We start from the raw sequence: 24,598 nt of genomic DNA on the forward strand, positions 1-24,598 counted from the left end.
ACTCTCTCTAATTTGCCGCCAAACCTCCGCATCACACTCCAGGAGGTCCACTACTGACGTCACGCTGACACGCTAATCGTGCCTAGCGTGATGACGCATGGCACGGCGTTGCCATAGCAATGTCTAAGCGTCCGGCGGCAAAGAAATGGGGAATACCCAATGCGGCTGTGCGCATGTCAGGAAGAGGATACAATGTTTAAGAGAACTGTTGCTAACGGCAACTAGTAAACAAGTTAACCAGCGTGATCACAGACTCACCGGGTATTCCCTTACGGAAGGCAGCAGATGTTAAATCCATTTAAACCATGGGACAATTTACTAACAGGGTATTCAATGCGTAGACCAAGGAGAGCCCTAACCGGGCAGATAATCTGTGTATTATATTATTAGCATACTATTGTTTAACCAAAGGTGCAAAAAATACACACATATGGTCATGTTGCTATATCTGTAACCCAGAGCTGTCCTGTTTAAGTGACATCCTAGTCCACACCTAGAAAACCACTGTTGTATAAGTACAAATTATAGAGCCCTTGCTTACTTCAGACAACTTGGAGTATAGTAGAATATGTATGTCAAGTAAGCGGACACCCTCCAACTATCAAACTACTGGGAAAACATAGTCAATAAAGATATGTAGTGTTTAGTAAAAAGGGCTAAAATCCAGGGTGGTGTTAAGTCCCTTTGGGGCCAGAGTGTCCAATTTAAAGATCCATCGGCTTTCACGTTGGCGTAACATCTTACCTCTATCCCCTCCCCTTGGATTAGGGCGGATATGATCTATGAGCATAGATCTAATGCTGGACACAGAGTGTTTCAGTTGTACACAATGGCGTGCCACGGGTTGGTCTGACTCTCCATTTTTTAATGCCTCTCGGATCGCAAAGCGATGGTTTGCCATCCGGTCTCGGAAGGAGGTGATCGTCTTTCCAATGTACACCAGGGTACATGGACAGGTGAGCATGTAGACCACATGCGTACTTGTTCAGCTCAAGCGATGATTTATTTTATACCGCTGATTCTTATGGGGATGCTGGAAAGAGTCTCCCTTGCGCATGCTGTTGCATGTGGTACAACTCCCACAGGGGAAGCATCCCTTCCTTGATGACTTCAACCAGGTCTCCGTTTTGTAGTGGTCCACAGGGTCAGATTTAACGAGGATGTCTCTCAAATTCCTGGACCTCCGATACACCAACCTTGGTGCTGTCATATTCTGAAATGGTAGGGAGGGGTCAGTACCAACCACAGGCCAGTGACAACGTGCAGCATTAGATATTCGTTCACATCCAGGTGTGAATGTAGTAATCAGATTAAGTTGCTTCGATGTATCCTTATTAAGAATACTAGTATCTGTTTTTTTATCCGTTTTTGTATCTGGCCCCAGTAGTTTCCTTTGGGTATCCAAAATTTCTTTAATAGGATAGCCTCTCTTTTTCAATTTCACGCCCATCTCCTTGACTTGAATATTCTGCAAGGGTGTCTCGCTATTGTTTCTCAGTGCTCTGGTGAGTTGGGAGGTGAGAACACCCTTTTTCTGGTGTTTAGGGTGAAAGCTACTGGCATGTATCAATGAATTTCTGTCGGTCGGTTTAGTGTACAACTTGGTACCAAACCTCAGATTGCCAGAGTCATTCACCTTAAAAACATTGAGGTCCAAGAAATTCACACCCTCAGAACTGAATTCAAGCTTGAATCGTATAGGACTGGCCATGAGGTTCAAATGTGACACCCACTCACGCAGTGATGGCTTGCCACCTCGCCATATGAGGAACACATCATCAATATAGCGAGTGTAGTAAATCACTTGCGAGTGTTCAAACGGCATGAGTTCTTGCTCGTACCATGCCATGTAGATGTTGGCGTAGGTGGGTGCCACATTTGACCCCATGGCCGTGCCAGCTTTCTGTAAGTAATAGCAATCCTCAAACTTGAAGTAATTTTTCTCCAAGCAGATCATTAACAGCTCACATATGAATTCTATCGGGGGACCCACATAATGTTCATTACCAGTCACCATGGATCTGACAGCCTCCACCCCCTCAATATGGGGGATGACAGTGTAGAGGCTGTCAACATCCATGGTGACCAAAATGTCATCACATTGCAAATTAGAAAAACCCAATAGTATCCTAAGTAGACTAGGGGAATCCTGTAGGTAAGCCCTAGTATTTTTAACAACAGCCTGTAGGAAAGAGTCAATATAGATGGCAAGGTTAGTCAGAACCGATCCCTGGGCAGAGACAATAGGTCTGCCCGGGGGGTTCACTAGCGTCTTGTGAACCTTAGGTAGTAGATAGAGCACAGGGACTATTGGGTGTTCAGTAATCAAAAAATTTAGTTCTTTTTCATTGATAAATCCTGCTTCCAGACTGCATTGTAAAAAAAGTATCAATGGCAGCTTTGTATGCCTGAGTAGGATTCCCTTTAAGTTTTACGTATGGGTTTATATCAGACAGCTGTCTAAGGGCCTCTTGTCTATAATCTGTATAGTCAAGCACAACGATAGAACCACCCTTGTCCGCAGGGCGGACAATGACTGATCAATCATTGCTTAATCCAATGAGTGCCTCTCTTTCAATCTTGGTCAGATTAGGGTAGGAGGCTATGTTTGAAGCTTCATTAATGCTTTGTGTAAGTATTCTAGTGTAACTCCTGATAGAGGAATTAGTGTGAGGTGGTTCATATGTAGATTTCTTTTTAAATAGTTCAGGAGAATATTCCTGTTCTCTAAAATGGTCTCTCAATTTTAATTGGCGCTGAAACCTGTGTACATCGACCATCCTCTCAAAAGTATCTACATGTGGGGTTGGCACAAAAGATAGACCCCGATTAAGCAGAGTTATTTCAGCCTCACTTAATGGTCTACTACTAAGGTTAAACACTATGTTTGTTTCCTCTTTGTTTGTTTCTGACTTGGATTTATAACCCCCCTCCGTGTCCTACCTCTTTTTGACTTCTTTTGGTTGTAGTGTGTATCGGTGGTTTCATAGTGGACCTCGTGCTGACCCCTAAAAAAGAAGAAGAATGTGTCTGTTGTGTGTTCTCACTTGGTGCCGGGACCTCAGAAGTGGTCTCAGCGCCAGAAGAATCACCTCCACTGCCTACAACAATGCTAAGAGTGTTTTTAGATCTAAGATTTCTACGTCGCCTGTATGGCAACTCCTCTTTACCATACAGCCATTTGTATACCCGCCGTTCCCTGTAATCACTCTCCACATTGTTCAATTTCTTATTTTTGAAAGCTATCAAATCACTACGGTATTTGCTCACCATACCATCCAATTTACTCACCCACTCCTGGCTAGTGTCATTTTCCAAAACGTGGAAGCTCTGCAGCTTGATGGTGTCCAATTCTATTTTGATCTTTGTTTCTAGTCTACTGACCTCCTCAATAACCAAAAGAATGAGGTCATAATGATCAGATTATAGACAAGAGGCCCTTAGACAGCTGTCTGATATAAACACATACGTAAAACTTAAAGGGAATCCTACTCAGGCATACAAAGCTGCCATTGATACTTTTTTACAATGCAGTCTGGAAGCAGGATTTATCAATGAAAAAGAACTAAATTTTTTGATTACTGAACACCCAATAGTCCCTGTGCTCTATCTACTACCTAAGGTTCACAAGACGCTAGTGAACCCCCCGGGCAGACCTATTGTCTCTGCCCGGGGATCGGTTCTGACTAACCTTGCCATCTATATTGACTCTTTCCTACAGGCTGTTGTTAAAAATACTAGGGCTTACCTACAGGATTCCCCTAGTCTACTTAGGATACTATTGTTTTTTTCTAATTTGCAATGTGATGACATTTTGGTCACCATGGATGTTGACAGCCTCTACACTGTCATCCCCCATATTGAGGGGGTGGAGGCTGTCAGATCCATGGTGACTGGTAATGAACATTATGTGGGTCCCCGGATAGAATTCATATGTGAGCTGTTAATGATCTGCTTGGAGAAAAATTACTTCAAGTTTGAGGATTGCTATTACTTACAGAAAGCTGGCACGGCCATGGGGTCAAATGTGGCACCCACCTATGCCAATATCTACATGGCATGGTACGAGCAAGAACTCATGAAGCCGTTTGAACACTCGCAAGTGATTTACTACACTCGCTATATCGATGATGTGTTCCTCATATGGCGAGGTGGCGAGCCATCACTGCGTGAGTGGGTGTCACATTTGAACCTCATGGCCAGTCCTATATGATTCAAGCTTGAATTCAGTTCTGAGGGTGTGAATTTCTTGGACCTCAATGTTTTTAAGGTGAATGACTCTGGCAATCTGAGGTTTGGTACCAAGTTGTACACTAAACCGACCGACAGAAATTCATTGTTACATGCCAGTAGCTTTCACCCTAAACACCAGAAAAAGGGTGTTTTCACCTCCCAACTCACCAGAGCACTGAGAAACAATAGCGAGACACCCTTGCAGAATATTCAAGTCAAGGAGATGGGCGTGAAATTGAAAAAGAAATTCTATCCTATGAAAGAAATTTTGGATACCCAAAGGAAACTACTGGGGCCAGATACAAAAACGGATACTAGTATTCTTAATAAGGATACATCGAAGCAACTTAATCTGATTACTACATTCACACCTGGATGTGAACGCATATCTAATGCTGCACGTCGTCACTGGCCTGTGGTTGGTACTGACCCCTCCCTACCATTTCAGAATATGACAGCACCAAGGTTGGTGTATCGGAGGTCCAGGAATTTGAGGGACATCCTCGTTAAATCTGACCCCGTGGACCACTACAAAATGGAGACCTGGTTGAAGTCATCAAGGAAGGGATGCTTCCCCTGTGGAAGTTGTACCACATGCAACAGCATGCGCAAGGGAGACTCTTTCCAGCATCCCCATAAGAATCAGCAGTATAAAATAAATCATCGCTTGAGCTGCACAAGTACGCATGTGGTCTACATGCTCACCTGTCCGTGTACCCTGGTGTACATTGGAAAGACGATCACCTCCTTCCGAGACCGGATGGCAAACCATCGCTTTGCGATCCGAGAGGCATTAAAAAATGGAGAGTCAGACCAACCCGTGGCACGCCATTGTGTACAACTGAAACACTCTGTGTCCAGCATTAGATCTATGCTCATAGATTATATCCCCCCTAATCCAAGGGGAGGGGATAGAGGTAAGATGTTACTCCAACGTGAAAGCCGATGGATCTTTAAATTGGACACTCTGGATTTTAGCCCTTTTTACTAAACACTACATATCTTTATTGACTATGTTTTCCCAGTAGTTTGATAGTTGGAGGGTGTCCGCTTACTTGACATACATATTCTACTATACTCCAAGTTGTCTGAAGTAAGCAAGGGCTCTATAATTTGTACTTATACAACAGTGGTTTTCTAGGTGTGGACTAGGATGTCACTTAAACAGGACAGCTCTGGGTTACAGATATAGCAACATGACCATATGTGTGTATTTTTTGCACCTTTGGTTAAACAATAGTATGCTAATAATATGATACACAGATTATCTGCCCGGTTAGTGCTCTCCTTGGTCCACGCATTGAATACCCTGTTAGTAAATTGTCCCATGGTTTAAATGGATTTAACATCTGCTGCCTTCCGTAAGGGAATACCCGGTGAGTCTGTGATCACGCTGGTTAACTTGTTTACTAGTTGCCGTTAGCAACAGTTCTCTTAAACATTGTATCCTCTTCCTGACATGCGCACAGCCTCATCGGGTATTCCCCATTTCTTTGCCGCCGGACGCTTAGACGTTGCTATGGCAACGCCATGCCATGCGTCATCACGCTAGGCACGATTAGCGTGTCAGCGTGATGTCAGTAGTGGACCTCCTGGAGTGTGATGCGGAGGTTTGGCGGCAAATTAGAGAGAGTTGGGATAAGTATATATAGGATGTTTTTAAATATGTATATAGTGATTTTTTCTGGGGTGTGGAGCTGCACTCTGGTTGTGTGTTATTTTGTATTTTTTGACATTGACAAAGGCACAATGCAGTGCCAAAACGTTTGTCTGTTTTAACCTGATGCAATAAAAGTATTTACATTTTATAATAAAGTCCAGTGAGTGCCTGCTGCTTGGATACACTTTATATATATATATATATATATATATATATATATATATATATATATATATATATATATATACTATAGCATGAAAAAAATATTTATTCTTTAAAATTCCTTTTCCCTAGATAGATGAAGTTTGATGATAAATCCAAACATTAGGATGAAAAAAGAAGAAATTTACACCTAGATCAAATTATTATAGATGCGGTATATAGAATATTACTGCATAAGACTCAGATTAAACTTTCACACACTGACTAAAATTTTATCAGACTCTGATCAATTTTTATCCTATGTTGCTACAAAAGACTGTAAAGGTTTATGTTAACATATAACAAATAACAAATGATTAGGATGTTAAATCGCTGAAACTGTTACTATTCTACAAAATAGCTAATAGCCCATTCCTTGTTAAGTCCTAAAGGCGCCCTTGTGTCTAACTTCCAAATCCAATATAATTCCTTTTTTGAAAAGATTTTGTAAATATTACCACCCCTAAGAGGCTTCTTGGCTAGATCTATAACCCTAACAATGAATTTAGTCTCCTTGGTAAAATGGTAACCATTAAAATGTCTCCCTATGCTGGAATCTTTGTTATAATTCTTGATATCTCTTTTGTGCTCTCCTATTCATGATCTTAAGGCACAAGTGGTTTGTCCTACATATTGTTCATGACAAAGTGTGCATTCTAAAAGGTAAATCACAAAATCTGTATTGCAGTTTGCATAATGTTCACTACAAAATGTATGTTTTGTGACAGAACTCATAAAATCCACACCAGATGAAATAACCTCACAAGTGGCACAATTCCTAGATAAACATTTAAAAGTGCCCTTCTTGGACAGCCAATTGGTGTCTTTTCTTTTAGCATTAGTAGTAATCATACTGGGTGAAAGCTTGTTGGCCAACGTAGGTGCTTTTTTAGAGACAAATTTAACTTTGTCTACTACATTTGACAGGATATCATCTCCCTTCAGTATCAATAAGTTCCTTTTGATAATATTGCAAAGCTCATTATACTGTAAGGAGTATGCAGTAGAAAAAACTATTGTTTCATTGGTAAATGAAGATTTCTGAGGTATATAATGATTTGAACTAAAATCATTAATAGGACTTGGTACTTTCCTAACTTCCTCCAAAGTCAACTTGTCTGATTTTGTATTCCTCCTAAGCCTCAAAAACTGACTTTTTGGTATTGACCTTATCAAATGTTTAGGATGACATGATTTGGCATGTAAAATTGTATTTCCAGACGTAGTTTTCCTGTAGCTATTGGTAATAATTGAATTTAATCGAACCAAACCAATTAAAGTTAAATCCAGAAACTATGTCTTGGAAATTTGCATTTCACCCGTAAACCTTAGTCCTAGGTCATTGTCATTGACAAACTTTAAAAAATCCTCAAACTCAAAATCACCTTTGGTTATAAAAATGAGGTCATCAATGAATCTCATATACATGCAAATATTCACAAAAAATGGATTACTGTTATTATAAAGCCTGCCGAGTTCCCACCACCCCACAAATAAATTTGCAAATGAGGGAGCGAACTTCACCCCCATCGCCGTACCACAGATCTGTAAAAAAATATTCCCCATCAAACATAAAATAATTGCGGGATAAAAAGAACTCAACCGTCTCACACAAGAATATTTTAAAGTCTTCCGATTAATCAGTGCGATTATTAAAAAAAAAATGTTATTGCCTGTATTCCCAAATTATGTGGGATGCATGGATACAATGACACTGCATCAATCACCACCCACCCGTTGTCATCTTGCCAATTCATATTATTTAAAATGGATATTAAATGGCTTGAATCTCTGAGATAGCTACTGAGACCCTGTACTAGGGGTTGTAAAACAGAATCAACCCACTTAGATAGAGGTTTGAATAATGAGCCAATCCCAGAAATGATTGGGCGCCCTGGTGGGTTCTCTATATTTTTGTGCATTTTGGTGAGGTGGTGAAAAACCGGTGTCATAGGATGTTGGGGGACTAAGGATAAAGCTTTCTCCTTTTTCGTCATAATGCCTAATGCCACTGCATCATCCAATAAACAATTTAGCTTTTTAACAAAATATTTTTCTGGGTTACAGGAGAGCTTCCTATACGTTATTCCACTTCTTTACAGAAAGAGTGATTGATTTATGGAATAAACTTCCTCAAGAGGTAGTAATGACAAACACTGTGGGGGACTTTAAGAATGCCTGGGACAAGCATAAGGCTATCCTACAAACTAGATAAGTTTATACTGTTAAGTAATATCGGTCAGACTTGCTGGGCCTATGGCTCTTATCTGCCGTCAATATCTATGTTTCTATGTATCTTTATATCTAAAGGGAATCATTTTAAAATGTATTCTTTTCCTAAACAAATGTAGAAAAAAAACATACTTTGTTTTTATGCATATAAGGTTTTCATGGTCCACCAATAGAAGCATAGGAGTTGTCTTTATCAGAAAGTGTGCAGCTGATAATTAAAGGGATAGAAAGTTAAAAATGTAAATGTGCATGGGTACATTTCAATTTTACATAGAAGTATTTTTGCTATACACTTCCATTAGCAATAGTCACACCTCTGAAAGTCAGCAGTTGCTTGTATGACACAAGTTAAAGCTTTATTGATACACATCACAGGCATGGTGTTTGAATGCTGATGCTCTAGTCACACATAGCATTTGTGCGTATGATATTGAACCAGCAATAGCTTTTACTATACACGTTTGCTACATGTTGCAAAAATGCTCCTTTTTCAAACTAAAATGCAATCTTTTACATTTCAATTTTGACCTTTCTATCCCTTTAAGTTGTGTAATAATGCACTTCCTCTTAGTTTTTGTATAATTTGTAACTATTTAAATAACTTTTTTTTTATTCAAACATAAACATAAAAGTGGCCTTTTATATACTTTTTTGTATAGTTTAATGAGTCCTAAAGATGTCCTGTGTGTAGTGGCAGTTACTGACTTTGCATACATTGGTTATATACTATATACTATATAGTATATAGTATTGTTGTTTACATATAGCAGTGTGTTCCAACTACCATTGTAATATGGTTTGCATTAATGCCTCTATTAAAAGTGATTACTGCTCAGCTTAGTGATAATTTTTAACACTCTCCCTTTTCACTGTTAAAATGAATGTAAATTGTGTATAGATAGAAATATCTTTCTGTAATAGAAAAATATATATACTTAAAAATATATTTTATATTATCCTATTTTAGATGCAACAAAGACCAAAATTGAAAAAGGTTACTTCAATAATAGTATCTTCCCTTATAACATTTCTTAAAGCAGATTATTATTGTTCTTTAGGGAAAAGGAAAAAACAAGGTTGAAAAAATGATATATATTATAAAATGATATATGAAAATATTGGCTTTTAAGCAGCTGACACTAATTTACTTTTGATAACCAGTTAATGGTATGAAGATTAGAATCTTGAGTTGTCAGGGAATACAAAATGCTTTAGTTTTGTGAGGATGAAACAGTGCTGTCTGTTGCTAGGTTTTAGACTTGTTCTTAAGATTCTTGGTTTAAACGTTATGTTAAATATGAACAGAAGTATGTGCTTATATGTAGTGATACCTTCACAATTCCTTGTTCTCAGGAGATGCCTTTTCATGCTCACTTACCTTCTGCTCCCTGTAAACACCCTACGGGGAGGGCTCCTTGCTCTGTGCCGTCTGCTTGTCTCCGTCATTTTTAATGTGATTCACTTCTGTCGCTTGGACTTGAGCCTCCTTCAGCACAGTGTACAAGGCTGGGACCCAGGTATGTTTCTATTTTTATTTTTCTAAGGCCAGACATTTACAGAACTTGAATATTTGTCAGTCATTTACACTTAACAGTGGATGCTGGTGACATTTTATAATGCTGTATTTCCTCTTAATTGCTCCCCCACAGGGTACAGAAATTACTGCCACTTCTTGATGGTGGAATTCAATGAGTGCCATCCGCTGGTCAGAGCATTTTGTCTACTACTTAGACCTCCAAGGGGTAACAAGATTGACCTGGAGGAAGGTGATGTGTTTCTTTACAGGTTGCCTACAGCAATATCTAGATGTATATAAGTACCTCTCTCTGTTTTATTTATTATTATTTGTATCTTACACTCAATTAGATTTTCCAACCTCGAAAATGGTCTCAGCCTTTTTCACTGCTAATATGTTGAAAAGTAAGAAGGGGTCATTTTGGGGACTGATATATTCTTAGTTTAAGAAAGGGGGCTTAAAACTGGTACTTAGGAAAAAATAATAATTACCAAGTGGAGGTAGATTAACCCCTTAGTGACCGAGGACGTGCAGGGTATGTCTGAAAAAAAAAGGCAGTTAACGCCTGACGACGTACCCTGCACGTCCTCGGCTAAAGTGAGTGCTGGAAGCGATCAAGATCGCTTCCAGGCACTATTACAGTACTGCAGGGATGCCTCAATGTCTGGGCATCCCTGCAGTGCTGTTACGGAGTGCCGGGACCGGAGCGATCACTCCCCCTTGAGTGATCACTTCCGGTTTTGCTCCACGTGGAGCCCGGCAGTGCAGCAGAGCATCGGAAGCGATCGGACACGCTTCCGATGCTCTGCTAGTGTGCTAAGTGCCTCGGTGGGTCGAGGCACTTAGTTAGTAAATAAATTAAATAAAATTAAAAAAAAAAAAAAACGGTAATAAAATAAAAAGCCCCCACATATAGCCCCCCCCCCCTCCCCCATGAGGCTTCCAAAATGGCGATGCCCGGTGCATCATGGGGCCTCTGGGGGTGTCCCTAGCCTGTCTCACCATAGGGGCAAGCTAGGGTCACCCAATCTGAGCCTTCTTAGAAAAAAAAAAATAATAATAATAAAATCTCCCATTTGTCTGATCAGGTCAATATTTGTAAATATTGACTCTGATCAGTGTGGATCTCCCTCCCTCTCCTCACTTGCTATTTTGTTGGAGAGAGAGAGAGACCTGTATTTCAGCAGAGAGAGATTTATTTCTTTTATTTGTTAAAAAATTTAAAATCCAAAGGCTCTTTTCAGAGCCATTAACCCCTAGCTTGCCAGTGATCACTATAAATCACTGGCAGTAGCACAGCTGCACTTTTTTTTGCTGTCTGTGCATTTTTTTAGGGGTTAATTTTTGTTGTTGTATTTTTTTTAAAAAACCCAAAGGCTCCTTTCAGAGCCATTTAGCTAATTTAATTTAAAGACTATTTAACCCCTAGCTTGCCAGTGATCGCTATACATCACTGGCATTAGCATAGCTGTACTTTTTTGCTGTCTGTGCATTTTTTAGGGGTTAATTTTTGTTGTAATTTTTTAAAAACCTAAACGCTCCTTTCAGAGCCATTTAGCTAATTTAATTTAATTTAAATAGTATTTAACCCCTAGCTTGCCAGTGATCGCTATAAATCACTGGCATTAGCATAGCTGTACTTTTTTGCTGTCTGTGCATTTTTTTAGGGGTTCATTTTTGTTGTTGTAATTTTTTAAAAACCCAAAGGCTCCTTTCAGAGCCATTTAGCTAATTTAATTTAATTTAAAGAGTATTTAACCCCTAGCTTGCCAGTGATCGCTATAAATCACTGGCATTAGCATAGCTGTACTTTTTTGCTGTCTGTGCATTTTTTTAGGGGTTAATTTTTGTTGTTGTAATTTTTTAAAAACCCAAAGGCTCCTTTCAGAGCCATTTAGCTAATTTAATTTAATTTAAAGAGTATTTAACCCCTAGCTTGCCAGTGATCGCTATAAATCACTGGCATTAGCATAGCTGTACTTTTTTAAAAAAAAAACCAAAGGCCATTTAGTTAATTTAATTTAATTTAAAGAGTATTTAACCCCTAGCTTGCCAGTGATCGCTATAAATCACTGGCATTAGCATAGCTGTACTTTTTTGCTGTCTGTGCATTTTTTTAGGGGTTAATTTTTGTTGTTGTAATTTTTTAAAAACCCAAAGGCTCCTTTCAGAGCCATTTAGCTAATTTAATTTAATTTAAAGAGTATTTAACCCCTAGCTTGCCAGTGATCGCTATAAATCACTGGCATTAGCATAGCTGTACTTTTTTTAAAAAAAACCCAAAGGCCATTTAGTTAATTAATTAATTTTGGTTTTCTGTGACAGATACAAAAATGTCACAGAAAAGATATAGTGCTGAGGAGGCGTATGCCATCCTTGCGTCAGAGTCAGATGCCTCTATGTCTGACTCAGACCCCAATTTTGACCCTGCCATATGCTCAGATACATCATTAGATGCAGTCTCAACTGATAGTGATGTATCTGTGGCTGCTAGCCCCCCTGCCAGCCCCCCTGCTAGCCCCCCTGCCAGCCCCCCTGCTAGAAGGAGGCGTGTTGCTGCCATTGCCGCTGAAGAGTGGGTAACGCCTCATCTCCAGAGGCCAGATATCCCACCCTTCACAGCAAATGCTGGCATAAATATAGATGTGGCAGGTTTTAGCCCCCAACAGTTTCTGGAGGTGTTTCTGGGTGATGATGTATTGGGGAACATTGTCGCCCAAACTAATTTATATGCCCATCAGTACCATGCTGCAAAGCCTGAAACATATTTGGCAAAGCAGCAATGGGCCCCCATCAATGTGCCAGAATTTAAAAAATTCTGGGCATTGACTATGCTGATGGGCATCATAAAGAAACCCTCCGTTCGCTCCTACTGGAGCAGTAACCCCATCTGCTCTACCCCCATTTTCTCCCAGAGTATGTCGAGGCAGAGATATGAAATGATTCTTCATTTCATGCACTTCAGCGACAACAGCCTGTGCCCCCCTAGGGAGCATCCCCAATTTGACAGGCTGTATAAAATCCGCCCCCTGATTACCCACTTTTCTGCCAGGTTTGCAGAGGCTTATACACCTGGAAGGAATATATGCGTTGATGAATCCCTGATGAAGTATAAGGGAAGGCTGGGATTCAAGCAGTATATTCCTTCCAAGCACTCCAGGTATGGGGTAAAGGTGTATAAGCTCTGTGAGAGCGAGACTGGGTATACTCAGGCCTTCCGGGTGTATGAGGGAAAGGATAGCCACCTTGACCCTCCAGGTTGCCCAGAACATATGGGAACCACTGGCAAGATTGTCTGGGACCTGATATTACCCCTAATGAACAAAGGGTATCACTTGTACTTAGACAATTATTATACAAGTGTCCTTTTGTTCAAGCTACTGTATTGCTTTGATACAGTAGCTTGCGGTACTATTAAAAAGAACCGCAAAGGTTTCCCAGGACAACTTGTACGCACCCGGCTACGAAGGGGGGAAACCTCAGCTCTGCGCCAAGAGGAGCTGTTGGCACTTAAGTACAGAGACAAGAAGGATGTATACCTTCTTACCACCATCCACACAGAGAGGACGGTGGCGGTCTCTGTACGTGGCAGAGCTGAGATCATAAGGAAGCCAGTGTGCATCAAGTCTTATAACCGACATATGGGTGGGGTTGATCTGGCAGATCAGCTGCTGCAGCCCTACCTAATTATGCGGAAGACAAGGGCCTGGTACAAAAAGGTTGCAATTTACCTAATGCAGATTGCAACCCACAACGCTTTTTTGTTGTTCAAAAAAGCAAACCCCGGAATGAAACAGACTTTTTTACAATTTCAGCTCCAGATCATTTCGGGGATTTTGTACCATGATGCACCTGCTCCCCGGGCGGTGATGGGAGAGAGCAGAGTTGGGGCTACTCATTTTATTTTTAAAATCCCCCCTACTGCCGCAAAGCAGAGACCACAAAAAAAAATGCAGAGTCTGTACCAAGAGGGGGCAGAGAAGGGACACTGTATATCACTGTCCTGATTGCCCTGGACAGCCTGGACTCTGCATTGGGGACTGCTTCAAGCGGTACCATACAATGGTCAATTTTTAAAAAATAAATACATTTGCTGTTATTTTTTTTTTGTTATGTTTACTGTTAAATTTTTTGTTGTTATTTTTTTACTTTTAATGTGCCAGATTTTTACATTTCACTAATATATTTTTTTTTCTAAAATGGGGCTGTTCTTTTTTTTTTTTTTACAAAAACCCCTGTCAAACCTATGCATGGGGGACATAGGTGTTCTCAAGGTGCCTTGCAGAAAACAACCTGTAGTATTTTTTTTGCACTAACTTACAACAGTCTCTCCTAAATCATAGTCAAAAAGCAATGTGTGTGTAAAAATGAAAATTGAAAAAATGCCACCATACACTTTCTCCAATTTTTTTAGCTAAAACAGTTACTTCAAATGCATCAAAGCACACCATATACAATACCTTGGGGTGTCAACATTTCAAAAATATGCACATTCATGGCAATAAATAAAAGTGGGGTTTACAATAGGCCCCAAACTAAAGATAGGCCTATCAGAAGAAATACTCTCACTTAATAACTAAAATCACAAGTCATAAAATTGTAACATAACCTTCCCAAAATCCTGGCAAACCTATGCATGGGGGGCATAGGTGTACTCAGGGTGCCTAGCAGAAAACAACCTGAAGTATTTTTTTGCACTAACTTACAACAGTCTCTCCTAAATCATAGTCAAAAAGCAATGTGTGTGTAAAAATGAAAATTGAAAAAATGCCACCATACACTTTCTCCAATTTTTTTTAGCTAAAACAGTTACTTCAAATGCATCAAAGCACACCATATACAATACCTTGGGGTGTCAACATTTCAAAAATATGCACATTCATGGAAACAAATAAATTGGGGTATGTTAAAATACCCCCAAAAAGACAATAGGCAAAGAAAATATGTTAAATGTGAAAAAAAAATCACAAACGCATGTTGGACATTTGGCATTACACCCCCCGAACAAGCCAAGAAACTTATGCATAGGTGGTATCACTGTACTCAGGAGATGTTGGTGAACACATATTGGGGTCTTCTTTGGCAGTAACACATAACAGGAGCTGAGAATTCATGTCTAAAGTACAATGTGTGTGAAAAATAACACACAAAAAATGACTGCCTAATAGTTTGACAAAGAATTAGTGCATGGAAAGTGTTAAAATACCAGCATTTGAAATACCCTAGGGTGTCTACTTTTCAAAAATATATGGTTTGATGGGGGTAATTTACATTGGCCGGCTTCAGAAATGTCCCAAATAGGACATGGGTGCATGATGACAGATGTGAAAATTCCAAGTTGAAAAACTGGAATGCGCCCCCTAAAATTAAGGCCTTTTAGCCCCCAGAGAACCCGACACACCTATACATGGGGGGTATCACTGTACTCAGGAGATGTTGTTGAATACATATTGAGGGTTTTTTTGGCAGTAACACATAACAGGGACTGAGAATATATGCCTAAAGTACAATGTGTGTGAAAAATAATGCAAAAAAATGACTACCTAAAAGTTTGACAAAGACTAGTGGTTGAATTAGTGCATGGAAAGTGTTAAAATACCAGCATTTGAAATACCCTAGGGTGTCTACTTTTCAAAAATATATGGTTTGATGGGGGTAATTTACATTGGCCGGCTTCAGAAATGTCCCAAATAGGACATGGGTGCATGATGACAGATGTGAAAATTCCAAGTTGAAAAACTGGAATGCGCCCCCTAAAATTAAGGCCTTTTAGCCCCCAGAGAACCCGACACACCTATACATGGGGGGTATCACTGTACTCAGGAGATGTTGTTGAATACATATTGAGGTTTTTTTTGGCAGTAACACATAACAGGGACTGAGAATATATGCCTAAAGTACAATGTGTGTGAAAAATAATGCAAAAAAATGACTACCTAAAAGTTTGACAAAGACTAGTGGTTGAATTAGTGCATGGAAAGTGTTAAAATACCAGCATTTGAAATACCCTAGGGTGTCTACTTTTCAAAAATATATGGTTTGATGGGGGTAATTTACATTGGCCGGCTTCAGAAATGTCCCAAATAGGACATGGGTGCATGATGACAGATGTGAAAATTCCAAGTTGAAAAACTGGAATGCGCCCCCTAAAATGAAGGCCTTTTAGCCCCCAGAGAACCCGACACACCTATACATGGGGGGTATCACTGTACTCAGAAGTTGTTGTTGAACACATATTGAGGTGTTTTTGGTCAGTAACATATAACAGGAACTGAGAATCCATGCCTAAAGTACAATGCGTGTGAAAAATAACACACCAAAATGACTACCCAAAAGTTTGACAAAGACTGGTGGTTGAATTAGTGCATGCAAAGTGTTAAAATACCAGCATTTGAAATACCCTAGGGTGTCTACTTTTCAAAAATATATGGTTTGATGGGGGTAATTTACATTGGCCGGCTTCAGAAATGTCCCAAATAGGACATGGGTGCATGATGACAGATGTGAAAATTCCAAGTTGAAAAACTGGAATGCGCCCCCTAAAATTAAGGCCTTTTAGCCCCCAGAGAACCCGACACACCTATACATGGGGGGTATCACTGTACTCAGAAGTTGTTGTTGAACACATATTGAGGTGTTTTTGGTCAGTAACATATAACAGGAACTGAGAATCCATGCCTAAAGTACAATGCGTGTGAAAAATAACACACCAAAATGACTACCCAAAAGTTTGACAAAGACTGGTGGTTGAATTAGTGCATGCAAAGTGTTAAAATACCAGCATTTGAAATACCCTAGGGTGTCTACTTTTTAAAAATATATGGTTTGATGGGGGTAATTTGCATTGTCCGGCTTCAGAAATGTCCCAAATAGGACATGGGTGCATGACGACAGATGTGAAAATTCCAAATTAAAAAACTGGAATGCGCCCCCTAAAAATAAGGCCTTTTAGCCCCCAGAGAACCCAACAGACCTATACATGGGTGGTATCACTGTACTCAGGAGATGCTGCTGAAGACATATTGGGGTGTTATTTGGCAGTAACCCTTAACGTTCTCAGTAAATGTATTCTTGAATTGCTATTTTGTCAAAAAATCACCACTTTTTTTTTTTTTTTTCAAACTTTGGCATAGATTGGTGGTAAAATAGTTGCATGGAAAGAGTCAAAATACCCCATGTTTAATACCTTAGGTTGTGTTCTTTTAAAAAATATATATATGTGAAGGGTTAATCAGGGATTCCTGACAGATATCAGTGTTCCAATGTAACTATTGCTAATTTTTTTAAAACAAAATTTGGAAATAGCAAAGTGCTACTTGTACTTATTGCCCTATAACTTGCAAAAAAAGCAAAGAACATGTAAACATTGAGTATTTCTAAACTCAGGACAAAATTTAGAAACTATTTAGCATGGGAGTTTTTTGGTAGTTGTTGAAGTGTAGGAGATTTTGAGGGTCAAAGTTAGAAAAAGTGTGTTTTTTTCAATTTTTTCCTCATATTTTATAAAAATTTTTATAGTAAATTATAAGATATGATGAAAATAATGGTATCTTTAGAAAGTCCATTTAATGGCGAGAAAAACGGTATATAATATGTGTGGGTACAGTAAATGAGTAAGAGGAAAATTACAGCTAAACACAAACACCGCAGAAATGTAAAAATAGCCTTGGTCCCAAACGGACATAAAATGGAAAAGTGTTGCGGTCATTAAGGGGTTAATGGTGTATTTATGGTTAGGGGTTTTGGGTGTGCTACCATTGATATAGAGCAGATTTGGAGAGACAAAGGTTAATAACTGTGTCCCATGGACACTGATATATAAACTAAAACCTGGTTGATATTAACATACATGGATATACATGACTAATATATTAATAAAACAACTGGTGCATTTTAAAAATTCAGACACATGCTCACCAAAAGCGGACAGAGGTGCATCAGATTGGAACAGCTTACAAAATGATTTGTTGATGATCACATTTTTGCTAGATTAGTTTACTGAATTAGAAGTGTGGACAAACTTCACAAGTCACCAAAATAAAGGTGGGATTGTAATCCAGGTGTTTGCTGCTGGGGGCATTTTCTGTTGGCTGTTGTACTGCCCCCTTGCACAGGAGGACTTGCTGTAACACACAGAGTAGTTATTTTATTTATTATTATTCTTTATTTGTAAAACACCAACAGATTCCGCAGCGCTGTCCATGGGTACAAAGATAAAAGTACAGTACAATACAATATAAAAGACGCCAGACAAAGTTTAACAAATACAGGGGGAATGAGGTGGGAATGATGTTAGTGTGTAGTTAGATGAGGGCAGCTATTAGGCAAGTGGAATTCATTTGTTAGTGATTTGGAGATCGACTTCCCTGAGCAAAAAGGTCTTTAGGGAGCGTTTAAAGGAGGAAAGGTAAGGGGAAAGTCTGACAGCTTGAGGAAGTGCATTTCAGATGGTTGGTGCCGCACAAGAGAAGTCCTGTAGTCTAGCATGGGAGGAGGTGATGGTAGAAGTTGCAATGAGGAGGTCATTGTTGGATCTTTGGGGGCGGGTTTTCTAGGTCAGGATGAGAATTTTGAATTTAATTCTGCTGTCAATAAGGAGCCAGTGAAGGGACTCGCAGAAAGGGGCAGCAGATACAGAGCATTGGGAGAGGTGGATTAGCCTAGCATTTAGGATGGATTGAAGAGGCAGGAGAGAGGAAGGACAGTTAGTAAGTTATTACAGTAGTCAAGTCGGGAAATTACCAGGGAGTGGATTAGCTGTTTAGAAGTTTCAGCACTCAGAAATGGACACATTTTGGAGATATATTGTGTAGGTGGTTGCGACAGGATGAAGAGAGCAATTGGATGTGGGGTATGAATGACAAATTGGAGTCAAGTGTAACTCTTAGGCAGCGGACTTGGGTGATGGGGAGATAGTGGTGTCACCAACAGTGATTGAAAAGTTAGGAACTGGGGTAGAATTAGAGGGGGGATTAGAAGGAGCTCAGTCTTGGACATGTTGATTTTTAGATGGTGAGAGGCTATCCAAGAAGAAATGCCAGATAAGCAGACACTGATGTGAGAAAGGACAGAAGAGTGCAGGGGTGGAGAGGTAGATTTGAGTATCATCAGCATAGAGGTGATAGTTGAAGTTGAATAAAAAAGTACATATGTATTATCTTAAGGAAGACCTAAACTGCTATCAATGGCTGATAACACAGTATATTTGCATGGACACACTAATTTAACTTATTCTTATTTAATGCTAAACCCCATAAGATATACTACAGGGGTACATATTAATATAAAACATATAAACAGGTTATAATCACAATATACTTTTTATTACAAATTTTAATTTCAAACGCTTAAATTAGCCTTATGTTTATAATTTCAATAGGATGTGTGATGTAGATGTGTGACCATAAAAATGTGTTTTCTTTTATGAGTTTTGACATCTTTTCTTAAGATATATCAAATAGTAAACTCTTACTATTGTCATGTAGCTCCTACTTAACCATATAATTCCTCCATCTTTATATACAACCTATTTTGTACACCCATTTTAATATCAAATTATAATTTCTCCTATTTTCACACATAGAATTTTCCATTAACTCAAGTTGGCCCTTACATTGCGTCCTAAACTAAAGGGATTTAACTACTATGGGCTAGATTACAAGTGGAGTGCGTCAACACTTTTAGGTTGTATAGTGGGGTCACCACAAAACCCTGTTCTGGCTTCCGCTTGCGTGCTAACCCGAAGGTGCACTGAGAAGTGCGCTTAAGATAAAGGTGCATTAAGAAATACTTGAAATAGCATTGTTCTTCACTTATAAGAAAATTTTAGTTTTATATATATATGAGACTTATATAGAAATTATCAGAAATAGTTGTCACTCTCTGGGTTTTCAAGTGATTTACTGTGCACAGATCAAGTACATTAGAGCACTTAAAAAACCCAGCGAGTGCCACCTATTTCTGAGATTTACCTAGTATTCTGCTTGCACCCTGGTAGTTGCTGTTTTTGTCAAGAGTGTGCTACCTTGGGACTTGTTTTTTTGTATATATATATATATATATGTATGTCAATGTGTGTGTGTGTGTGTGTGTAATACTTTATTTTAATATGTTTTACATGTTTTTTTCTTATATTTTTCTCCTAGCCCTAACACTTAAGGTTTCAAGTAACACTGAGTTTTATAGCGCAACACATAACTCACTACTTGTAATTTGAGTGGTGTTTAACGCAGCCACACTATTATTTGAATGTATAGAGTGCGCTAAAGTGATATAGGTCGCACAAAGCATTCTGTGGTTACTCTGTTTTACCATGGACTTGTAATACCAGATTGTGCGCTTATCTTAGTGCAGTCCTGCAATCTTGATAGTGCACTCTGTGCTAGCAATAACACTCCACTTGTAATCTATGCCCTAATAGGTTTATTTTAGTAGTAGCGATGTGGGGGGACGGCGGTTTAGAGGTTAATAGCTTTATTTAGTGTTGGCGATGTGGGGGGGGGGGGCGGCGGATTAGGGGTTAATAACTTTATTTCGTGTTGGCGATATGGGGGGAGGGGGTTATTAGACTAGGGGTTTATGTTAGGGTGTTAGGTTTTTAAACAACTTTCGTTAATGTGATCGCCATTTGGCAATCACAGGTGTTAGGTTTTTTTCCAACAATTTTTCTCTATTGGGGAAAACGTGCACAAGCAGGCCAAGTCTAAACTTTTCTTTGGTGCGCTATAGGGCTTACCGCACCATACAGCACAACAAAAGAAAGTTTTTTTGTAACTTGTAATGGCTGCGGAATAGAAATAGCGGTACAGACCCATTTTCTGTGATGTATACGGCAATACCACACAACTTGCAATCTCCCTCATTGTTTGGTGAATTTCTTTTTTTCCAGCCAATACATCTGCCTCCTATAACTTACTAAAGACAAACTATCCTTATGATTCCACCTACTTAGCATGCTATACATTCTGCTTCACTGTTTTGCCCAGGTCTAACATTGTATGCTACCTCTACCCTCACAGGAATTCAGCTGATGCAGTCAGAGAGCAAACCTAATAAAGGTGTGAGATCTCACCTTGCTCGAGCACGTTGGAGCCTCGCATACACCCTGATCCACAACCCGTCTCTCCAGCGGCACCGCGTAACAACCAACATCAATGGAAATATACCACCATGTCCCACATAGAGCCTGATCTAAACCAACACCTTCCAGTAACATAGACTACCTCTTCCTTCCTCTCTCTACTCCCCCACACACTCCTAGGGCACTGCTGGGCAGGGTGGTTTGTGTGTGGGAAGGGTGACCCATTTATTTTTGTAGAATAATCTAGTAAAATATATTTCTCCAAGATCTGACTCTGCCTATGTATTTATCAACTCTGTCTGTTTTAGTTGCTCTTACCCTTATGAAATCCTTATTGTGCTTTATTTTTTTTCTTTTACAGAATGCATTCTATCAATGTTATTCCATGGTGATCCTACACTGAGTTAGGGAGATACTAGTGAGCTTTATTGCAAGCTTGAATACATTAAATAGGAACCAGAGAGAGGTCATTCCAGTTTTAGAGAATCACTTGTTCTCTAGAATTTGACAGTAACATACTATATACCATTTTCTTTGTCTTTCCTTCTCCCTTTCATATCAGTAGAGGTTGTAAAGATACTTAATCAGTTTTACTTTCAGTTGAGGTTTTCCATGTATTCAATAATTTGTATAGTATACAATGTAGGCGGGTAAACTGCCCTTCAGTGCATATTACTTATCAGATATAAGTGAGTGCATTGACTTACACATAGCTAGCATGAAGAACTGGTGTGTTGCTTCCTCTATTAAAGTGATACTGAACCCAATTTTATTATTTTGTAATTCAGACAAAGCATACAATTTTTAGAAACTTTCTAATTTACTCCTAATATCAATTTTTCTTTGTTCTCTTGGTATCTTAATTTGAAAAAGCAGGAATATAAGCTTACGAGCCAGCCCATTTTTGGTTCAGAACCCTGGATAGCGCTTGCTGATTGGTGGCTGCATTTAGCCACCGATCAGCAAGCACTACCTAGGTGCTGAACCAAAGATATGCTGGCTTGTAAGCTTACATTCCTGCTTTTTCAAATATAGATACCAAGAGAAGAAATAAAAATTGGTAATAGGAGTAAATTTAAAATTTGATTAAAATTGCATGCTCTATCGGAACCCTGAAAGAAAAAAATTGGGTTCAGTATCCCTTTAAATCTTGTACTGCTATTTAATGATACTGAAGAACCAGCTCCCATACCATTATCTGAGGAAACAAATACAGTATGTATGATGCAAGAGAAAGGGGTGCTTTGTTTACTTCTGAGCTGCTTGTGTCTGGCACCATAACAAGCAAAAACTTCTCTCCTTTTTTTTGAACCCATTCTGAGCCACTGTAGTTTGCAAGGAAAATGGACATGTCATTTTGGTTTCTTTCTGTATTGTTTAAGAAACTGCAAAGGTAGCTCACGCTATGTCGGATGGGGGACATTTTTCCTTTGTTTGTGATCTCTTCCTTCATAAAGTTTTTAGAGGCCTTAGTATCCATTTGGATCATCAAATTATTGTTTCCAAATCTATGGCAAATCAACAATTCCTTACTCATTAAAGTGTTAAAAGCCTGCAAATCCAGGGGTCTTCTGCACTTCATATCAGGGATTTGATTTATTAATACTCCTTTAAGATGTTTTGGATATGAACAAAATATCTCACTCCTTTTATCAATGGTAACACTCGTCCTCACCAACCAACCCTTCAACCATTCCAAGGAGCAGGTGCAGTTGAAGAGGTTACTGTGAATCTGAAGGTGAGACAGTGAGATAAGTGGGTCAAAGGTTTCCTCAAAAATGTCGGAGATTTTGTTGCTGCTGATCTGAAATGATCTAAGTTTTTGGGAATTTTTGAAGGTGCCTTTTGGGACAGTCACCAGTTGATTGTTGTTTAGGTTGAGGACATGAAGATTTTGAAGTTTGGAAAGATCATTCCAAGGGAAATCTATGAGCCGATTATGGCTGAGATCCAGATTTGTCAACCTCACCAGCTGTCTGAAAGTACCCTTCTCTATATTAGTAATCTGGTTATACGCCAGCCATAAGGAGGTGACACCCAAGATGTTGTAAAATGAAGTTGTGTTAAGTGCACTGATGTTGTTAGCAGAGAGGCTGAGTTGGGTTAGGTTGGAAGGGAGATTTAATGGTACAAACTGCAGCTCCCTATAAGAACAATCAGCAGAAGGATGAGCACTGTGAGTTATACAACGACAACTGGCAGGACAAGGACTGCTTGGTACCAGGACGATGCAACAGGCAATACCTAGGGAAAGTAAGAAATTCCCCATGGTCCAAACCACACCTGTAAAATGAGATGTTTCTATAAATTATTAATTTAACGTGAGTTTCTTATATAGAAATGACAAATATCAGATCTGAGCTTATTTTTTCTTGCTGTCTATTGTCTTAATCTCCACTCTATTTTCTCTTCTACTCTATCCCTTACTTTCTTCCGCATTGCCACCTTATTCTGTTTCTCCTGAGCTCTTACCCCATCTCACTTCCTGCGCTAATTTTCCTTTCTGCTCACCTGTCTCCAATTTTTCCATTGTCATTTAGTATCTTTGACATAATGGATAGTTGCTAGACCTTGCTCACACGTTACCTCCTTTCTTTTCTCTAGTTATCCGCCTTCCAATTATTCAATGATTTCACTTTTTTCCCCAAAACCTCTCTCTAAATCCCCCCCCCAACCTCTTATGTCCCCTACTCCTAGTTTTTGTACCTATGATTTAAAGGGACACAAAGCCTATTTTGTCTTTCATGATTCCGATTGAGCATGTGTTTTTAAATAACTTTCCAATTTACTTCTATTATCTAATTTGTTTTGTTCTCTTGGTATCCTTTGTTGAAAATGATACCTATATAGGCTCAGGAGCTGCTGATTGGTGGCTGCACATATATGCATCTTGTTATTGGCTCATCTAGTGTCCATCTAGTGCATTTCTGCTTTTTCAACAAATGATACAAAGAGACTGAAGCAAATTAGATAACAGAATTAAATTGCAAAGTAGTTATACATTTTATGTTCTATCTGAATCATGAAAGAAACCTTTTAGGTTTCATATCCCTCCTCTCCATCTTATATTTTCTTTTTGTGTTCACACTTTTTGGGGAACAAGATCCTACTGTGCACAAGCTTACAGGGTACATATACTAGTCTGTGATTGGCTGATGTCTGTCACATGATACAGGGGGCCCGGAAAAATAGGTAAAAAAAAAAAAAAAAATCAGAAATAAAATATATACTGCTTATTTGAAATTCAGAGTAGGTGTTAAATCATTGTCTTTTTATTGTGCACTTGTTAATTATGCAATTATACTGCATTGAGTGGTCCTTTAAATTGTGTGGATGCAGCTTCCGAACTTTCAATATTGTGAAAACTGAACATTTTGTTTTCCAATAAAAATGTTACTTCTATTTATGGGTATAGTGGTCCAACTGCACAAGTTTTAGAAATTCAATAAATAATAAAAAAATAAAAAAATAGTTTTTGTAAAATGTGTACTAAATATGTTGATTATTTTTCTATATGCATAAATACTGCAGTGCTCTCTGTAAACAGTGTGAGATTGAGAAAGACTATGGAGTGGGGGCACCACAAAAAAATGACTGGAGCGCTGCATTGTGGCCAAAAGGAACGGAGTTAGACACAACTAATTTAAAAGATTTAAAAAAAAAATTAAATAGTGTG

At 39.0% G+C, this 24,598-nt stretch overlaps 2 protein-coding genes across 2 annotated transcripts in view; one reads left to right on the forward strand and one right to left on the reverse strand.

The window, feature by feature from the left end:
- STRA6 (signaling receptor and transporter of retinol STRA6) overlaps positions 1-21,178 on the forward strand; it is a 99,590-nt gene extending 78,412 nt beyond the window's left edge. The window contains exons 15-17 of the mRNA XM_053717330.1: positions 9,680-9,843; positions 9,976-10,092; positions 20,861-21,178. Coding sequence (XP_053573305.1) covers positions 9,680-9,843; positions 9,976-10,092; positions 20,861-21,024 — 445 coding nt within the window. The 3' untranslated portion in view covers positions 21,025-21,178. The remainder of the gene's footprint in view (positions 1-9,679; positions 9,844-9,975; positions 10,093-20,860) is intronic.
- An 849-nt stretch (positions 21,179-22,027) lies between these two features.
- LOC128665134 (immunoglobulin superfamily containing leucine-rich repeat protein) lies at positions 22,028-23,201 on the reverse strand. The gene has a single exon (XM_053719875.1). The coding sequence runs from the start codon at positions 23,189-23,191 to the stop codon at positions 22,085-22,087; it is 1,107 nt and encodes a 368-aa protein (XP_053575850.1). The 5' UTR covers positions 23,192-23,201; the 3' UTR covers positions 22,028-22,084.
- Between the last annotated feature and the right edge of the window lie 1,397 nt (positions 23,202-24,598).

The sequence above is a fragment of the Bombina bombina genome, chromosome 6, assembly GCF_027579735.1.
Source record: "Bombina bombina isolate aBomBom1 chromosome 6, aBomBom1.pri, whole genome shotgun sequence".
NCBI classification, from domain to species: Eukaryota; Metazoa; Chordata; class Amphibia; order Anura; family Bombinatoridae; genus Bombina; species Bombina bombina.

What these genes read in the sequence shown, in the direction of transcription:
- LOC128665134 (XM_053719875.1), bottom strand. Translation starts at nt 23,191, where the DNA reads ATGGGGAATTTCTTACTTTCCCTAGGTATTGCCTGTTGCATCGTCCTG.